The 17214-nt window shown below is 56.0% G+C and overlaps 2 protein-coding genes across 6 annotated transcripts in view; both read right to left on the reverse strand.

The window, feature by feature from the left end:
• Positions 1–54: 54 nt before the first annotated feature.
• On the reverse strand, positions 55–1193 carry CISD3 (CDGSH iron sulfur domain 3). Its single transcript, XM_072885858.1, has 2 exons — positions 810–1193; positions 55–491 (listed from the first exon to the last, which is right to left on the reverse strand). The coding sequence occupies exons 1-2, from the start codon at positions 1035–1037 to the stop codon at positions 312–314; spliced, it is 408 nt and encodes a 135-aa protein (XP_072741959.1). The 5' UTR covers positions 1038–1193; the 3' UTR covers positions 55–311.
• A 7568-nt stretch (positions 1194–8761) lies between these two features.
• MLLT6 (MLLT6, PHD finger containing) overlaps positions 8762–17214 on the reverse strand; it is a 45120-nt gene continuing 36667 nt past the window's right edge. For 2 of the 5 annotated variants that reach the window (XM_072885739.1, XM_072885738.1), the window contains exons 13-20: positions 15613–15679; positions 15091–15233; positions 14621–14809; positions 14332–14420; positions 13558–13913; positions 13317–13425; positions 11421–11798; positions 8762–9348 (exon numbers count right to left, since the gene is read on the reverse strand). In XM_072885739.1, coding sequence (XP_072741840.1) covers positions 9046–9348; positions 11421–11798; positions 13317–13425; positions 13558–13913; positions 14332–14420; positions 14621–14809; positions 15091–15233; positions 15613–15679 — 1634 coding nt within the window. In that variant the 3' untranslated portion in view covers positions 8762–9045. Of the gene's footprint in view, positions 10584–11420; positions 11799–13316; positions 13426–13557; positions 13914–14331; positions 14421–14620; positions 14810–15090; positions 15234–15612; positions 15680–17214 lie in introns of all 5 variants that reach the window. The other 3 variants (XR_012046062.1, XM_072885740.1, XM_072885741.1) reach the window with 3 other exon arrangements.

Here is a 17214-nt window from a genome sequence, read left to right on the forward strand (position 1 = left end):
GAGCTGCGGGTGCCCAATGCAAAACCACTCCTGAAAGTCCCGTTATCCAGTGGATTATTTTTTTTCCCCAGCCACTGCTGAGCCCCTGGCAGGGCCCCAGTGGGGCAGAAGGCAAAATTGCTGCCCCGTGGTGGGGCGAGGCTGGTTTTCGGCAGCTGGTGGCAGCCCTCAGGTTCAGTAATTAAGGTTAATTGGGGTGGGAGCTGGGTGTCTCCTCCCCACTCCCTCCCATACCCGAGAGGGCCGAACATCCCTGCGGTCCCCAGCTCCCGTGGGCTCCGTGACCCCCATCCCTGCGGGGTGCGGCCGTGTCAGGGCTGCGGGGGGAGCTGGGCGCTCTGCACGGCCTCCTCCTTGTGGGTGCCATCGCAGTAGGGGGGGGAGCGGGTGCGCTTGCACCCACAGAGCAAGGCCGTCTTGTCCTCCTCCGGGGTGAAGCGCAGCGGGGAGATCCCCGGGGCCGCCTTCTTGTGGGTGCCGTCGCAGAAAGGCTGCAAAGCAAACGGGGAGGGGGTAAGGGTGGGGATTTGGGGGTGCCTGGCTGGCCCGGCGGCTGCGCTGTCGTCCCCCCCTCTCTGGGCACAAAGCGGGGGGAACCGCGACCCCTCCATCCCCCCGGCTGCGCTCCGCGCACCCTGGCCGTGGCCCAGCGCATCCCCCAGGAATCGGGGTGCTGCGGGAGCACCCGGGAGGGCGACGGCACCTCCCCCCTCCCCCCCAAGCCTCCCCCTGGGCCGGGGGGGTCCCCGTGGGGCCGGTCCTGCCCCGGCCCCGGCCGCATCCCCGCGCATCCCGGTCCCCGGCCCGACCTGGCTCCTGCTGTGCCCGCAGGCGCACCAGCCGTATTTCTTCCCCGCCTTCAGCTCCACCGGGAACGGCTGCTTGGCGGCGATCACCGGCTGCGGGGGGGCCGAGGAGGAGAGCGAAGGGCTGTGCAAAACCCCCGGGGGGTGCCGGCTCCGGCGGACACAGACACCCCCCCGCCGTCCCCCGCCCCTCATCAGTGTCGCAAGCGCAGCCGGGCTCAGCAGCGCCATGGCTCAGCTCCCCGCCGGCCGCCGGGTCACCTTCCCCGGCAGCGGCTCCTCCTCCCGGCCCCGCCGGAAGAGCCGGGCCGGGCGGGCTCGGCGGGAGCTCGGCTGCTCGCTGCAGAATGGTTCCTCCTTGCAGGGATCCTTGCAGCCCCCCCAGCCCCGGCCCTGGCACCGGACACCCCCCCCCCCCCGCCCCCGGGGTGCGCGGTCCCGGTGCGCGGCCCCGTGCACCGCCCCGCTCAAAGCGGGCTCTGGGCCGGCAGAGCCCTTTGGTGCTGCTCCCCCATCCGCGGGGTTTGGGGGGCTCGCCCCGGCCCCCCCCGGAGCTGCAGGTGGGGGGGGGTGTGTGTGGGGGGGTGTGTGTCCGTCCGTCCGTCCGTCCCCCTCTGCTCGCCAAGTGCGGGCTCCACCGCTTCTCTGGAAATTCATCTTTTAAGCATCAAAGGTTTGGACTCCCCCCACACCCCCCCTTTTCTTTTTTTTTTAAATTTCACTGCTGGGAAAAATGAGTCTTGTTGGCAGCTGCAATGATTCAGCTCTGCAGATGGCCGCCCGCCGAGCGCTCCCCAGCGAGGCAGCCCCACGGGCTGGATCCCACCCGGCCCGGGGGTCACGGCCCCTGGCCACCGCGTGTCCTGCGTGGGGGATGCCTGCGGTCAGCTCCCACCATCCCAGCTTCCCGGTGCAATGGGAGCGAGGGTCTGATCCGGGCGCCGAGTGCATCGCCCTGTGGAGGAGTTAAGCCCAATGTCCGTGCCAAGGCCATTTTCGCTTCCTTTCTAAAGTGCCCCCCCGCGCTCTTCCCCAGCGCTGCCGTCCCCCGGGCAGGGGTCGAAAACTCCCCTCTGGGCAGCAACTCCCAAACCTCCAGCCCCAAGTTCAGTGCCTCAGCTTACAGCATTACTTGGAGACATCCAACCATCCACCTCTGCGCATTTTTAACTGAGGAGGTTGTAAATTCTCTGCTTAATATCGCTCCGCAGCCCAGCTGTGGGCCATGGGTTGGGCTTTCTGCATTACCAGTGGTCTGCGAGTGGTTTGGGAGCTGCTGCGCTCGAGTAACCTCGTTCCTCCATGGCACACGGAGCACTGTGGAGCATCGCGCCTGTCCAGAAACACCAAGAAAACAAGCAGACATGGAAGCAGATCTTTTTAACCTTTTTATTTTTTGGAAAACATTCTTTTAATAAAAAGAACAAGGACTGTGACAATTTCTCAGTCATACAAATGCATTAACGATACAAAGACATTATTTGCATTATACACAACGGAGAGAAAATGAGGCTCGCTGACTTCCTTTCCCGCTGAAGACAGAAGAAGGGTAAACAGGAGCAGTTTTCTGTCTAAGACATCCTGCTGCCCTTAGCACCTGAATTGGTTTTTGTCCTTAGGAAGAAATTAAAACGGCAAGCGTCCTCCCCTTGAGCCTCCCATAGCAAGCGCGGACGATGCCAACACACAGCAGTTGTACAAATATATAAGAAAGTACGTACACTCCCGGCTACAAATCTGCCCATGTAGTTTTCAGATAAAAACCTTTTCTTAGGAAAAAACCAAAACAACCATCTGACTGTATGTTTATGCTCTTGTATTTGCAACTCGCCGCTTCTCTCCCCGCTCTTTTCATGCTCATCCCTTTTCCACGGGCCTCTTTGGCCCACTCGAGACCAGCTCTGCCGTGGGGAGCCCTCCGAACTCTGAGGATGTGCTTAAATCCCTCTGGAATTCAGGCTGTGCACATGGGCAGGGGCTGTCCTGAACAGGGCCAGACCTCCGCATCGTCTCCGCTTTCCTAAGCAGCAGGAGCAAACAGCTACCAAGGGGCAGGAACAGCCCAGGCCGTGGCTACGCAGGGACCTGTCTGCAGCCGATCATTTCGTCCGATCCCCCATAACCTGGATCACAGACCCTCCTGCTCACTGCGGCTTTTAGGTCTGCAAGTACTGTTCGATTAAACCGTCTTGCAGAGGCTGCCTGCACGGCTGGCCGTCAGCGGAGGCTCCTACAGCCCAGGCGGGTGCTAAAACTTTGCATTTGCTGCTGAAATTAAAAATACAAACCAGGCCCTGGAGGGGTTTCCTGCACTTTACCCTTCAGCTGCGATGTCACACGTAATTGGGAGCGCAGTCACCGATTGGCGCTGCTGGGCAGGATACTGATGACTTGTCAAAGTTCAAATGATAATCAACTAAACAGAGTTTTCCCATTTTCCTACTTTTTAAACATCACAAGCACAAACCAATTTCTTCAAATTCTGATAATTTTTGAAATATCAGTTAAACCCCCCCCACACACACAAAGCTTCCCTCCCTCCATCAGGCCAGCCGTTACTCTGGTTTGAGCAGTGGGTTTGCAGCAGGGAGCTGTGCGGGGGGAGCCTGTCTGGGCAGAGCGGCTCCCCCAGGTTCACCAAGGAGGGAAGGGATAAATGGGGGTGTGAGAGTCGGCCGAGCCCAAATCAAACCCTCCCGCTGAGCACAACCTCGCCAAAGGTCTCGCCAGCAAAAAAATCCTTTCTTTGTAGCACTGCTGCTCCCACCCATCTACCCCCAATCTGTCCTCCGCAGCTCCCACCGCAGCGATGCCCCAGGTCTGGTGTCCCGAGGCAGGCAGCAGTGGGTTGGGAGGGGATTTTTCTGTGCTGAGGGTCCTCACCCAAAACCCACGGAGCTAAAGGAAAGGCTCCACCTGCCCTTGCTGCCCCACACAGCAGCAATTGCCCCGACGGGCACGGAGAGTCGCAGCCAGAGCCGGGCTGTGCCCATTACATGCTGCTATAAAGACCAGAAGGGCCGGCAACTGCACAAACTTACAAGCTCTTGGGCCATCTCTGCATCCCGTGGTCCCAAGAAGCTTCCCTGCAGGATGAAGCCACCCAGGAGCCCACGCTTCCCACTGGTGGGTATCACAGAGCCGGGGTCCCTTTTCTGGGCAGAGGGAAGGGAAGAGCAAAGCGCAGGAGACGCGGCTGCAGAGCAAATCCCTCCTCTCCATGCCTCTGCTTCCCCATCTGGAAAATGGGAGGAGAGAGGACACCTCTGAATTGCAGTTTCAGACCTGCTGCTGCAAAGTTACTATTAAAATTATTGCTACTTCACCCTTTCCTGCAAAGGTGACATCCACAGCCTTTACGACAACGCCATTTCTTTGACTAAATGCGCAAAGGAGAGGCACCGGGGACCCATTCAACTCCCTGCCTCAAGGCTTTTTTGATCACAGGCACTTGATTATTTTTACTTATGTGGGCTTAAAGAAACCACACAGCACAGCATATACCAAGGGCAACGGTAAATAACGGAGCAGCACGAGCTGCCAGCTCTGACGGACTGGCCGGGCTGGAAGAGAGCCCTTGAAAAACCACTTTGGGCGCAGGGCTGCCTGCTCGGCCCCATCCCGGCTGGAACCTGACAGAGGATGCAGGTGTCCTTATGGCAAACACAAAGCAAAGCCCTTATCACCATCTGGATGGGGCGACGCGTGCACTGGGGAGGGGTGCGCAAACGAACCAGGCTTTAACTTGAAAGGTTTTTGGAGCGCCTGGCACTGCTGCTGTGTACAGCTGGCCCCTGGTGCCAGCCATGGCTACGCTGTCCTTCAGAGTGGTCTCAGGGACAGGCAGGACACTTTAGACCAAGGGATGGACTTACACTGAACAGAGAAGCCCCCAGGCAGATGTGCCTTTCTCCAGCTCTCCTCTGCAGCCGGAAAGCTTCTGTGTCCTAGAGCAAATCCGCCGGTCACACCAAACAACTGCAGCCCGTTCGGAGCTCCCGAAGGACCCGCTCCACCACCGCAGCGGGCTGGATCCCCACTCGCTTCAGACACGGTCACCTCTCGCCCTGCCAACTAGCCTGAACATTTCACCCCAAAGAGTATGACACCATCTGCTTGGTATGTCTCCTCTGGAGTCTTCTACTGAGCACGTGAGAAGACCTCATCTATGTCTATATTGTCTTTGGTACAGAGCCAAGGGGCTCAAGCCATCGGCATCCACGCAGTCTGCAGGGACGGTGCCGGAGTCTGAACCAGCCCCATCCCAGCTTGCGGCTAGAGCACATGTGCCAGCGTGGAAGCAGAGAGAAAACCAGGGGTTTGCAGAGTGCGGCGGGTGCCAGGGCTGAGGGAGCCCCTGTTCATACAAGAGCTACGTCCAGGTGACACTGGTGACCAGTTGGGAGAGACCTGGAGTGGGGCATGGAGGATCTAAGGCTTGTGGAAGAGAGGGGCTCTGCGTAGGATTGCTCGGACAGCTGTGTTCCGTGCACCTGCTATAGATGCATTATCCTGGTCCATTATCCTGGTCCATTATCCTGGTCCAAGAAGATGCCATGACCTGCTCGTCAGGCACAAACCCACTGAACATTGCTCAGCACCTTCCTCTCTTGCCTCTCCAGTCCCCATCCATGCAAAACGGGAACAGAAATGCTACCAAGAGCCAAGTAGTGGAAAGAGGAGAACCATGCCAGGAACAAGCCAACATACTGCGGAAATATTCAGCTGCTTCTTTCATATTGCAGGGCTCCAAGAAACACAGCAGAACTGGATCTATGACCCTGGTGCTCCACAGGCACCCCCTGCTTCTCCCTCCCAGCCTGCACCCCAGCACTAACCGCACCCCAGCACTAACCACTTACAGGCGCGGAAGAGGCTTTGCAGCTACCAGCTGCCGCAGAGAGCAACCGAGTCCTCAGAACCAGACACCAAACCTCCTTTTCCCTTCAAAAAACCTGCTGAACGTTTCCTACAACGACCCAGAGCATTCGATGACCCAACTCGGCAAGACCACCCTTTGCATGCCAAACTCTGCTTCCTCTGGATGTCCCTCTGAATGACCAAAACCACTTTTAACAGATAAAAGTATCACCTCCTCTGTCTCCAGTTCACTCTGCACTCCCTTCTGACAGCTCTTGGGCTGTCTGGAGAAACCTGGGCAAATTCTTTGGCCTCCAATTTCCCCCCCCCCTCAGGTGGCAATGCTGACTGCTGGTCAGTAAGGGAGAGAAAAGCACTGCAGAAGAATCAGCTGCTGGGGGAGAACTTCTCCTGGGCCTTTTAAAGGAGCCCTGTGAACCCAGAAGACAAGCAGGGTCCACCTCGCTGATGGGATGTGGGCACACGTGGCTGGGGAAAAACAAAAGGTCAATAAATCCAGCTTCCGATTTAAAAGCAGAAGGAGAAGGCAGACCCATGGAGCCTGTGGGCTACGAGACAGAAAAGCATGCAGTTTTGAAGCATGACCCTTAAAGTGCCAAGCCAGATCTAAGAGCCGAGCACTGGCGAGCGGGAGCTGGTTTTCTCAAGAGCAGGACATCTCTCCAAACCATATTTTGAAGAGACCTCATCACCCAGCTATGCAGGGCTGTTTGGGGAAAACCAGAACAAAGCAGAACCAGCACGAGCCCTTCCCTTTGGTGCTTAAGAGAAACAAACTCTGGGAGAGGGGAGGACCGAGAAGCCAGCTGGAAAGCCTACAAGGTCCGTGAGTTTGGTTTTGGGCATCTCTACTGATTTAGCACGGGCTACCGCTGTTCTTTTGGGGGGGGACCTTTTTGCTAACGACCACCAACCAACTGCTCCTCCCTCGCCCTGGTCTCCCTTCACTCCCGAGGCGCAAAGCCGGGACGGAGCCAGGCTGAGAACCCTCCCCAGGCCTCGCTCCTGCCTCCTCGAGAGCGTCGCTTGCCGAGGACAGTGCCAAGCGTGCATCTACGTGCGCTGCGGACAACAGGACCTCAGCACGTACAGAGGAAGTTAATCACACAGACCCTATTGTCATTTAAATTTTGAAACCCTAGCTGTATTAAAAAAGTCTTTGATATTAATATTAATATTATTTATTATAATAAAGAACAGTCAAGCAGCGTGAAAAAAATATATCTTAGCTACATTACCTTAAATTGCCAAAAATATACACATTTTTCTCTTTTATTTAATAAAAAAACCAAATCAAAACAAAAGACACATGCAACATACTAAATGAGACATTAGCATCAAAACGGGTAAAGAAACGTACCCCAGTGCAACTGAAACACAGATAATCTTTAGCTTTTATTTTTTTCTTTCCCCTGCTCTCCCTCTTTTTCCGAGAGATACAAATGTTTAATGTCGGCCTTCCAGCAGTGCCCCCTTCTTCTCCCCTCAATCTGCCAAAGGGACCTTTGGCTCTGGGACAGGTTGAGGCGATTAGACAAGGAGCACACTTCAAAGGGACCGGGCGCCTTTGGAAGATGTCAGAGCAATGTGTAAGTGCTATATGTCTCTTCCCCCACTCATCATCTCCAGCCTCGTCCCTCCCCGCTCCGTAGAGCCCTGGAGAGCAGAGAGGTTTCGTACTCAAACTCCTGCCACCAACCAAACTCAATGGCATGGCCAGCAGAGAGCAGGGGGAACCAGGGGTGCTGCGTAGCCCAGCCCTCCCTGCTTGTAACAGCGATCCTGCCTACAAAACCGATTCCTTTAATTCAGTCCTTTATGTCCAACCTCTTCTGATGCGTGGGGTCCCAAATATTTTCCCAGTAGCGGTGCGGAGCCCTGGCCAGCACATCTCACAGCCTCCTGCCTGCAAGCTCACCATTAAGTACCTCTCACCGACCTCGTGCAAGTTTTCTGTTGTTGCCCGGGGATTTGGGCACCGAACCACTGACCAAAACAAGGTTTTTGTTTGTCCTGGGAGACCATGCGTGTTGTACCACGGCTCGCTACACAAGGGATAGATGCTTCCCTCCTTCCCACCCCCTCTCTTCCTGGTCCTGGCTTGTTTCTAATTCCAGGGCGTGAAATGTGGTTAAATTTTGGAAGAATTTGACCAGGTCTGGGCACGATGTCAGGCCCTCGTGGGTACAGATTGGTCTGAAGGCCATGCTGATGGTCAGCATGACAGCAAAACAGGTGGTGATGCAAATTTGGGACCTTAGAGTAAAAAAAGTGAAAAATAGAATAAAATTCAAACCCCAGACAAATGCAGCTGGGCAAGCAGCTGGCAGAGACCACATTTGCACATTTAACAGCCACTGGTTTACCCCTAGCAATTCTGTCCGTCATCTTGCTGACCCAAACCAGCTCCAAGGAACGTCTGTTCCCAAATCCCGAGGACCTGTTGCTTCCCAAAGCTTGGCAGGTACAGCCTTCACGTGTACGCAGGCATCACACGCACAAACACGGCACTTCGGGGCCAAGTTGAGCGTGGCAGCCCTGAAATAGCCACTCTGCGCGTTGCTTTCAAGCCCGAGACTCGTCACGCATGGAGGGGGCAGCAAGGCAAGACCCCCGCCGCAGGAACGGATCCCGCCCTGAGCAGAGGGTCTCTGTGCCGGGGCGGTTTGGGTGGCACCTCTGCTCGCAGAGGGGAGGGGGAACAACAGAGCTGGGGGGGTGCAGAGAAAAATAAATTCAAAAAAAAGTGCAAGCACACCATTGTGCCAGAGCAATTTTGGGGACAGGGAGCCAAAATTAGAGTCAAACCGTTTGCAACTGAAAGATCTCATTCACATTTTGTAAGTCCCAGGCGGATGGCAGGTGGCACCGCTCAGCCCGTGACTTACTGGGGAGGTGGCTGGGGACAGGGAATGTGTCAGCAAGAGCCGCAGTTCAGTGCTGCTCTCTACGTCTGTGCTGCAGAGACCGCAAGGAAGGGAGATTTTTTTTTTTCCTGCATTTTCACTTTTAGCTGCCATCTCCATCTTTCCAATAGCTTCTTAACCTTGTTAAAACATTAGCTTTTCTTTATAAAAAAAATTATATATATATAATATATATATATTTCTGAGCAGACAGCAGTGTTCTGCCCAGTTCACAGAACTAGAGGCCGAGATCAGAAATGTATTTTCTCTCCTTTTAGCCTTATTCAACCATTGTGGTGACAATCTTCCAAACGAACAAAAACAAACAAAAAGAAATAAAATAAAATAAAATTAAAAGGAAGAAAGATATTTAGCAGATGAGTTTTGCCTATAACAAGCTTTTCTAGTACTATCAGCACAGACCCACTGCTGACAAATTTGAATAGTGCAAACTAGTTAGGGGCAGTGGGAATGTGCTGAAAAATATCCATTAAGGTCTGACGTTTGTGGGTTGGTTTTTTGTTGTGGTTGTTTGTTTTTGTTGTTTTTTTTTTAAGACCCTCAGAGTTTCTGTTAGCTGGAGTCTTCCTGCCTGCCCCCAGGAGATCTGGATTTAACCAGGGGATGAGGAAAAGAAGGGGCATTTGTACGTTTGACGTAGATGTTCCCCTTCCCCAGCGCTGCCCCACCTGTCCTTCAATCAATCCATCGCATCCAAGCTCAGAGGAAGCCGATTTCTTTGCTGAGGTTCCAGGCTGCAAGACAGAGTTAAGGTCAAAAGGTGGAGAACAGTGAAGGGTCCGATGTCCTAGCTCAGGAGACCGGTAATCGTCCCATTGCTTGGAGATCCCTTTTCTGAAGTGCCCAAGACCAGTGGAAGAACGTGTTTTTGCCAGACTGGAGTGATTTGTGGCGGGTAAGAAAGAACAGGTACTGGATTTGGGCCTCTCTCTTCCCCACACACATTTCTAATTCCCAGCATAGGCCTGGGAAACAACTGCCAGGTTCAAATGCCTTCTGAAGTTGGCTACGACAGCGGTAATACTGGCTACAGCCCCTTTTCGCAAGCTGAAATTTTAGCCTTTGGAAATCTTGGAAGGAAAGAGTGAGAGACGGCACAAGGAGCAGGAGTGTGCTTTTCACGTGAGAAGTACAGCACTGAACCGACAGCAGCTGGTAGAGCAGATGTGGCAATGTCCTTTAAAGAAGCAGGTGGCTTCCACCTCCTCCCCAAGCACCAGTCCTTACCCATCGCTCCACCACTCGTGTCTTTTCAGGCTGGGTTTGGATCCAGCTGAGGTGTCGGGGCTTCATATGATGGCTATAGAGAGAAGAGCATCCTAAGAGCCCAGCAGATGAAAAGCAGGTGAGAAATCTCAGCTACAGAACTTCTTCTTAACCTCCCCATCTGGGCGAAGCAGACCACAAAGGCACTGCCACCAGGTCCCGCTTCCCCAGCTGCGTCACATCCAGTGCTGCCTCTGCGGGCACTGCCAGATTCCTCTGCACTGTGCGGAAAGGAGTCCTCAGCAGAGGGGCCTCCCTCCACCAAGGTCCTGGCCAAGGATGCTCGATGGTTTCTAGTGCCTTGGCCCGGGAGCTACACACACGTGAACACACACTTGCACTCACGGCAGGGAGGAGACTGGCAGGCATCTGGTGTTAACTTTCTCCTCCACTCTGCGTGGAAACACAGCTTCACTTTGAGCATGTGTGGCATGGACCAGGGCGGCAGGCAGCCCCCCACCTTCGCTCCTCCCGATACCAGGGCTTGGTCAGAGACGTACTGTCTTCCAAAGCACCTCTTGGCATTGCCCAGTGGCAGGAAATGCTTCTTGGAAGCCTTGTGCTCATTGCTCTAACAGTATCAAAGTTGACTGTGGAAAGCCACATTCCCCTGGCTGAGAGGAGTTGGCTGCTGGTTTGTTCGGGGTGAGCGGGGAGCTTAGCCCTTGTCCTGGGTAAGAGGAGCTCCCTTTTCATTCATGCTCTTTAAAAAACAAACAGAAAAAGAGACGCAGAGGAGACAGGTATCAGTACCGGACGGGCAGCAACACACGGGGGCAGAAGCAGAGAGCCCTGCTGTGCTGCGGACCTGGCCCTGCTCCCCGCGACCTCTCAGGCTCCTCCGAGATCAACAGAGACACGGGAGCCCCAGGTTTCCCCTCTGCCCAGTTCAGGCCGAACTGGCCCCTCAACCCTGGCCTTTGGCTCCTAAATGTCTCCAACCAGGGCTGGACCTTCTGGGTACAGGTTTAGGCCAGGGGAGGGATGGAGGAGAGATGGAAGTATCACACCATCAGTCCCTAGACACTGGTGTTCCAGTACAAGGCTGCTTTACAGAGAGGCTGTAAACCTCTTCACAACCTCTCCTCTTGGGTGCAAGATTCCTTCTAAACCCTGGGTTTCAACATGCAGTCACCTTCGTATTTCATCACGAGGCTCCAATAGGGCCAGCACTGCCAGGGGCGCATTGTCCCATCCAAGTCTTAGGGTTAACGGAGACAAATCTATGGCCTGTCTCTGCCTTGCTTCTGCAGCAGGTCTGGTGTGTGTCTGCACACACGCACGGAAGGGCACCTTGGGAGCCTCTGTGCCTACCCACGACCCTGTCTGGGCCCTACGGAAGTCCTTGGAGGTAGGATCAGGACGTGACACTGGCTAGCGAGGGACGCAGCAAAGCCAGCGGAGCATTCTGGCTCTGTTGCCTAAGTGGTGCCCTCGCTCCCCCAAGTTAACTGTAGCGCAGACTGTCTCTCCCCGGGTCTGTACAGCGCCTAGCACCACGAGCTCAGTGGGGTTAGGGTAGTGCTAGCAGCATACGCACCGTTCCTTTCGGGGTGTTGCCATCAGCCTGCAGGTTGAGAAACGGGTTAGTCTGTGCTGTAAGGACGGGTGGGATGCCTGTCCCCGAAGCCAGGAGGCTGTTCCCAGGAGTGCTGAGCGGTGGGGTGGCCTGGGGGGCCATGAGGGCATTGCTAGGGTTGAGCTGCTGGGGGGAGAGGGAGGCCAGGAGAGAGCTGCTGCTGGGGGGCGGCTGAGGGGCCGAGGTCATGAGGGCGCTGGTGCTGGAGTGCAGGGGGGCGGAGGTGGCTGCCAGCAGGCTGGTCATGGACAGCTGGGACGAGCTTGTCATCTGCAGCCGCTGCAGCTCCCTCTTCTGCTGGATTTGCTGCATCATCTGGAACACCAGGGCCTGCTGCTCCTGCAGGGAAGGGTGAGGAAGAGAAGTCAAAGAAGGGACAAAGGGCTCAGGAAGAGGTGACACCTAATACAAAGGAGCCAGGAGCCACACTGGCATGCTCCATCCCAGGCAATGCTACTGGGGACAGGGAGAAAGTCCCCTCGATCACATCTCTACAGGTAGAGAGGAACAGTCTGTCTTGTGCTCATTAACAGCCTGTGCTCGTGACCTTTCCAACCCCGTTGTTTCCTGAAGCGTAGGATTAGCTAACCCTCCCTCAGACACCTGCAGGCACACAAATCTACTCAGCTCTTTCCAATCAATCAACCCATGGATTTTAAGTCTGTGGCATTCACTATCCTGAATTGGCTACCCAGATTGGCTGCTAATTTCCTTCCCCGGCCCATCCTGCTTCACAGCTCAGCCCTGACCCACAGGGTCAGCGTAGGTGAGCCAGACCCAGGGGGGATGAGGGCCACGGCTCACCTGCACCCGGAGGGATGCCCTCGAATCCAACCAAACTGCGGAAATCACTATAGCAACCATCGACCAATGCAGCAGGCTGAGAGCTGACATTGTTCCCGTACCCACAGGGATGCAGCTGATGACACGGTGACATCAGCCGCTCTAAAGAGAAGCCCTTTGAAATTTGCTTTTCCTGGGTTATAAATAGCCTGACCCAGAAATCTATCCAAAGCAATGGGCCAAGTTCATGGGAGATATAAATGAGCACAGCTTCATTGACGGGAACTGTTAGCACTCCCGTGCAACTCCACCGCAGGGGAGGGACACCACAGAGGTTTCTGCAGGGCAAGCGAACGCGGTTCGTACACACTCAGGGGCTCGTTTACCATCTATCTGCACAGCCATTCCCACAACAGCCTGGGATGGGGCTGCTGTTTTACCCAAGAGGATGCAGGCAGAGAGCCAAGATCCTCAGAACAGCTGCCTGATCCTTTCTCTGACCCCAAAGTCCTCAGCCACCTACACAGTCCCCTTGGCATCTCCAGTTCTCTACGTCAATGTGCCCAGACACGGCTCACCTGCCTCAGGACTAAGCACTTTGGTGCTTATCTCTTTATAAACTCAAGTAGTGTCCTCAAGGGAGCTCCTCTTCTCCTGTGGGCCTCAGCACATCTGCAAGCCCAGAGACCAGTGTGCTCGTGGCAGCAGGAGCAGACATGATTTGCATTCAAAGATGGCTGGAGGAGGTAACGGCCCTCCTGATTTTACTATGGCTTAGCATTACCATGTTCTCACACCCTCAGGATGTGGGAAACCCAGATCAAATTTTTACCTTTGTACGAAAAAGTTCAGATCCCCATCTCCCTCCCTCCAGGAGGTGCCGCACCTTCCTGCCTAAAGCTTTTCTCCTCACTCCACCCACAGCAGCCTGGAGCCAAGGAAAAGGCACAAGACTCTTGCAGCCCTGTGGGCAGGGGATTCATATGAAGGAGGGAGCCCTAAGTTTTGCTCTCTGCTCCAAGGCTTTCCCATTAAACAGCTCATCAGATAAAAGGTGCCAGCAGGCACACTTACCGGATTAAGCGGCTGGGAAGTCAGGAGCTGCTGAAGCTGCTGGAGCTGTTGTTCGTGTTGGTGCAAGACGTGCCGCTGCTGCTCTGTCAGGGGACTCAGGCTGGGCATGCTGCAAGGGGAGCAGGGCAGGGAACGTCAGCGCAGCCCGTCTTGGTCCTGCATACACAGGGCCTCCCTCCCTCCCGGTGCTAAGCTTCTGCTGGAGAGGGCAGGGCTGTCCCCGCGAGCTCCCCATCCTCACCTGCTCAGGCTGGTGGAGAGCTGCAAGGTCGGAGGCCCGCTCGCCTGCGTCAGCGCGCTCGGAGGCTGGGCGGCCTGAGCTCCATTCAGATTCCCCAGGATCCCGTTGATGGGCATCTGCTGGCCTCCTGCCAGGGTCCCCATCAGGCCGTCCACCATGGGCACCGTGGAGAGGCTGTGGCTGGCAGTGGTGCCTCCCCCCAGCCCGCTGCCTGCCACCCTGGCCAGGCCATTCACCTGCTGCACCCCGGGCAGGGGTAGCGAGGCAGGACTCTGCTGCAGCATGGGCAGGGGCGGAGGAGTGCTGTGGAAGGACAGGGAAGAGCTGCTCCTGCTGGGGCAACCTGAATGAGGGTCCTGGGGGAGAAACGGACATAAGAGCATCGGACTGGGGCAGCTTGTGAAAGGTCAGCTCAGCTCCAAGGGTGCTTTGGGCAGGAGCTGGAGGTGGGAAGGGGGGCTGTGAGTGCAAGTGCAGGTGTGTGCTCAGAGGGGTCCCAGAACTCAGACATGCTTTGCTGGATCTCTAGAGGTGCGGCCAGACTAACCTAGAAGCATTCTCACCTCACGCTCCCAGCCTCAGCTACTCTACTCAGACCCTCAGCACTGAGATGAACTGAAGAATGGGCACTCCAGAGAAAGAAACCTGATTTCTGGGCCTGGACTACAAGGCTTTACGAGCTGGATTATCAAGTCAGAGTACTGGGACTGCACTGCTCTGTTCCCTCCCCAAGTTCCTTCCCCAGCTGGCTGGTGGATGCGGTGGCCAGTGTACCTCAGAGGAAGTGGAGAGCGAGTTCTCGATCCCAAAGCTGTTCTTGCATGGGGGACTCTTGCTGATGCTCAAGGAATCGTTGTTGCAGACTGTACGGAGGAAAGAAGCAAGGATGCAGAGTCAGGGGTGGAGCCTGACGTTGCCACAGCAATAGCAAGGGACAGTGCATACTGCCAGTGGCTACAGAGAGATAAATGGGTCAGATCCTCCCCACTGTGACCCCCTCCTGCCCACCCCAGGGCACCGCTATGAAAGGACACGGGGTGACGCATCCCACCAGTCCCCTCACCGTTTGGAGGCAGGATGTACTGGGCCTGGCTGCCTGGGCCGTTGCTGCTGGTCACCACGGGGAAAGGGACGGAGAGCTGGACGTTGAGGAGCTGCAAACGCTCCTTCTTGGCAGTCAGTGTCATGATCTGCTCCTGGAGCCGCTGGTTCTCCTTCTGCAGCGAGTGCAGGGCTTTGAGCATTTCTACAACTGCAGGGAACGGAAGAGGGGAAGGGGGACAGGGTCAGGGGAGAGAATGGGGGACGGAGGAAAGAGGAGAAGGGGATCCACAGGAGGTACCACAATTAGACCACACTGGGGGAGGAGACTGGCCCCAGATCACGGTCCCACTGCCAGCTACTCCCCCATGGCACAGACTAGTGCTTTGTCCCCCACCCGGCTCCTTTGCCTGTGGGCAAAATCCCAGCTGGCTCCCACACAAACATGCACAAGGACCTCTCCTCCCACAGCCCGTGCCCTGAGTGACTCACTGTTTACGCCGGCTTCCCCGTTGCCCTGCTTCTCCAGGAGCTGCTCGATGTTTGGGGTAGCCTGGGGAACATTCTCCAGCTGCCCGCTGCTGCTACAGGACACTGTCTGGTCGAAGAGGGTCGGCAGGCTGCTGATGGGGGACCTGGCCAAGGGTTGGGGAGATGTCAGAGATGCTTCCCTAGTCTGCACCTGCACTCCTCTGCTCTCTTTTCCCCACATCTCCTCTGCCTCACACTGGGAGTAGCTGCGTCCCTCCCAGCCTCAGTCTCCTCTGCTCCACTTCAGGAGAGCCCTCCGTTCCCGTTAGCCCCGGCTTGTATTGGAAAAGCAAACCTGCCTCCTCCCCTCCCATCCCACTCCCAGCCCCAAGGAGGAGGGAAGGAGCTGCCTCTGCTTCCCCCAGTCTCTTTCCCTTTCCTTGCTGTGTCATCCCACGGCTTCCCGGGGTACCGCCGTGCCCACGCGGATGCGGAGGCAGCCCGGTGCCCGGTGGCAGGAGAGGACTCCTGAAGGACACTCACATGGAAGAGAGACTCTCCTGGGGCGACGTCCCTCGGCAGCCGAAACTGCAGTCTTCCAGGTCAGGCTCTGGGTGGGGAGAGGGACAGAGAGGCACAGCGTTCATAGGCGTCCAGCCCTCGCAGGTGCCCGGGTTTGTCACCCGAGGGCGGCGAGCGCCGGTCCCCGCTAGATGGGAGCACCGAGCAGCGCAGGGCACCGGCATTGCATAACGGCCCCGGCCGCATGCGCCTCCGCCCGCCGTGGGAGGGGCTGCGTGTCATTGCGTGTCACCCTGTGTCACGCCGGGGGGGGTGTGGGGTGTGTGTCACCCTGGGAAGGTCACCGACGCGACTCCCTTCCTAATGGCAGGGGTCAAATTTGCCGGGCGGTGCCTGCGCCGCGGCCGCAAGCCCGAAGCCGCGGGGAGCTTGCAGGGAACCGGGCAGCGCCGGAGCCTCTGCCCCGGCCCCGCTCCCTCCCAGCCGCGGAAACGGGAGGGATGGGCAGAAAGCAGCTTTTCCTTTAGCTGTAAAGCTGCGGAGGGAGCGGGGGAGACTTGCTTTGCTGAGCCCACGAGGATGAATCAATCCTGTGCAAAGCCCTGCTCAGCTCTCCTAAGTGCTACTGCAGCCCTGTGCCTCCAGGATCCTTTCCCGAAACCCAGCTGGGGTCCTCCAAAGTTTCCAGATGCTCAGCTCCTTTCTAAAGAGCTTAAATAAGTGCTTCAGTGTCCAGAAGCTACCCCCATACCCATCCCTCTGTCCCAGGGAGCTGGGACACCGCAGTGCTGGGGACGGAGCCACCGTGCATGTGTTCATGTGCAGGATATCTCCCATCCAAAGAGTAATCGAGAAGTGAAGTATATTTATCTGCCATTTGCTTTCCATCCCCAGAGCCTACCAGCCCGTAAACACACGTTCCCCTCGCTCTGGGACGTGTCAGATGTTGTGAGTACAGCCTGCACCAGCTGGCTGACTCGCCCCTCCTCTTCTTCACACAATAAGAGACATTTCTTATGTGCAAGAATCCAGGAAGTCTCCTGCAGGGAACACTGTGATTTACAGTGTAATGCCCTGAGCGGGGCATTAGTTATTGGCAGTATTTTCTACTGCTGAGAACAAGCAAACGCAGCTGTTGTTCGGCAGCTCTTACAGACAGGTATGAGTGGGATCCTCACTCCTTCATCCCCATGGGAATGTCTTCCTGGCCATCAATTATAACCGGTCCACCCTTCTGGGGAGAAGCCACTGCTTTCTGGAGGTTGCCAGTCAACAGCAGTTTCCCAGTGTAAGACATCCATGTGGAGACAACTCTTCATTTTGGACACACCACAAGGCATGAAATCTTCCTAAGTTCTCCAACCCAGGATCAGCTACCAGAAGGCTGGGAACACTCAGACTACAGCAGTGCTTCTCAGTATCGTTTCCATCCAAGGACCACCTAAACCCTTTGAAAAAACATCCACAGCCCACCGTGTGCAGCTTTGCCACAACGGTTTTAACTTGCAACCAAATAAACATTCATCTAAGCTCTGACCACCTGCTTGTCACTATCACATTGTCTGCTTGCTGCCCAGGGAGGTTGCGTGCATATATATATATATACACACACACACACACGTG

The sequence above is a fragment of the Ciconia boyciana genome, chromosome 22 (genome assembly GCF_034638445.1).
Source record: "Ciconia boyciana chromosome 22, ASM3463844v1, whole genome shotgun sequence".
Lineage (NCBI taxonomy): Eukaryota > Metazoa > Chordata > Aves > Ciconiiformes > Ciconiidae > Ciconia > Ciconia boyciana.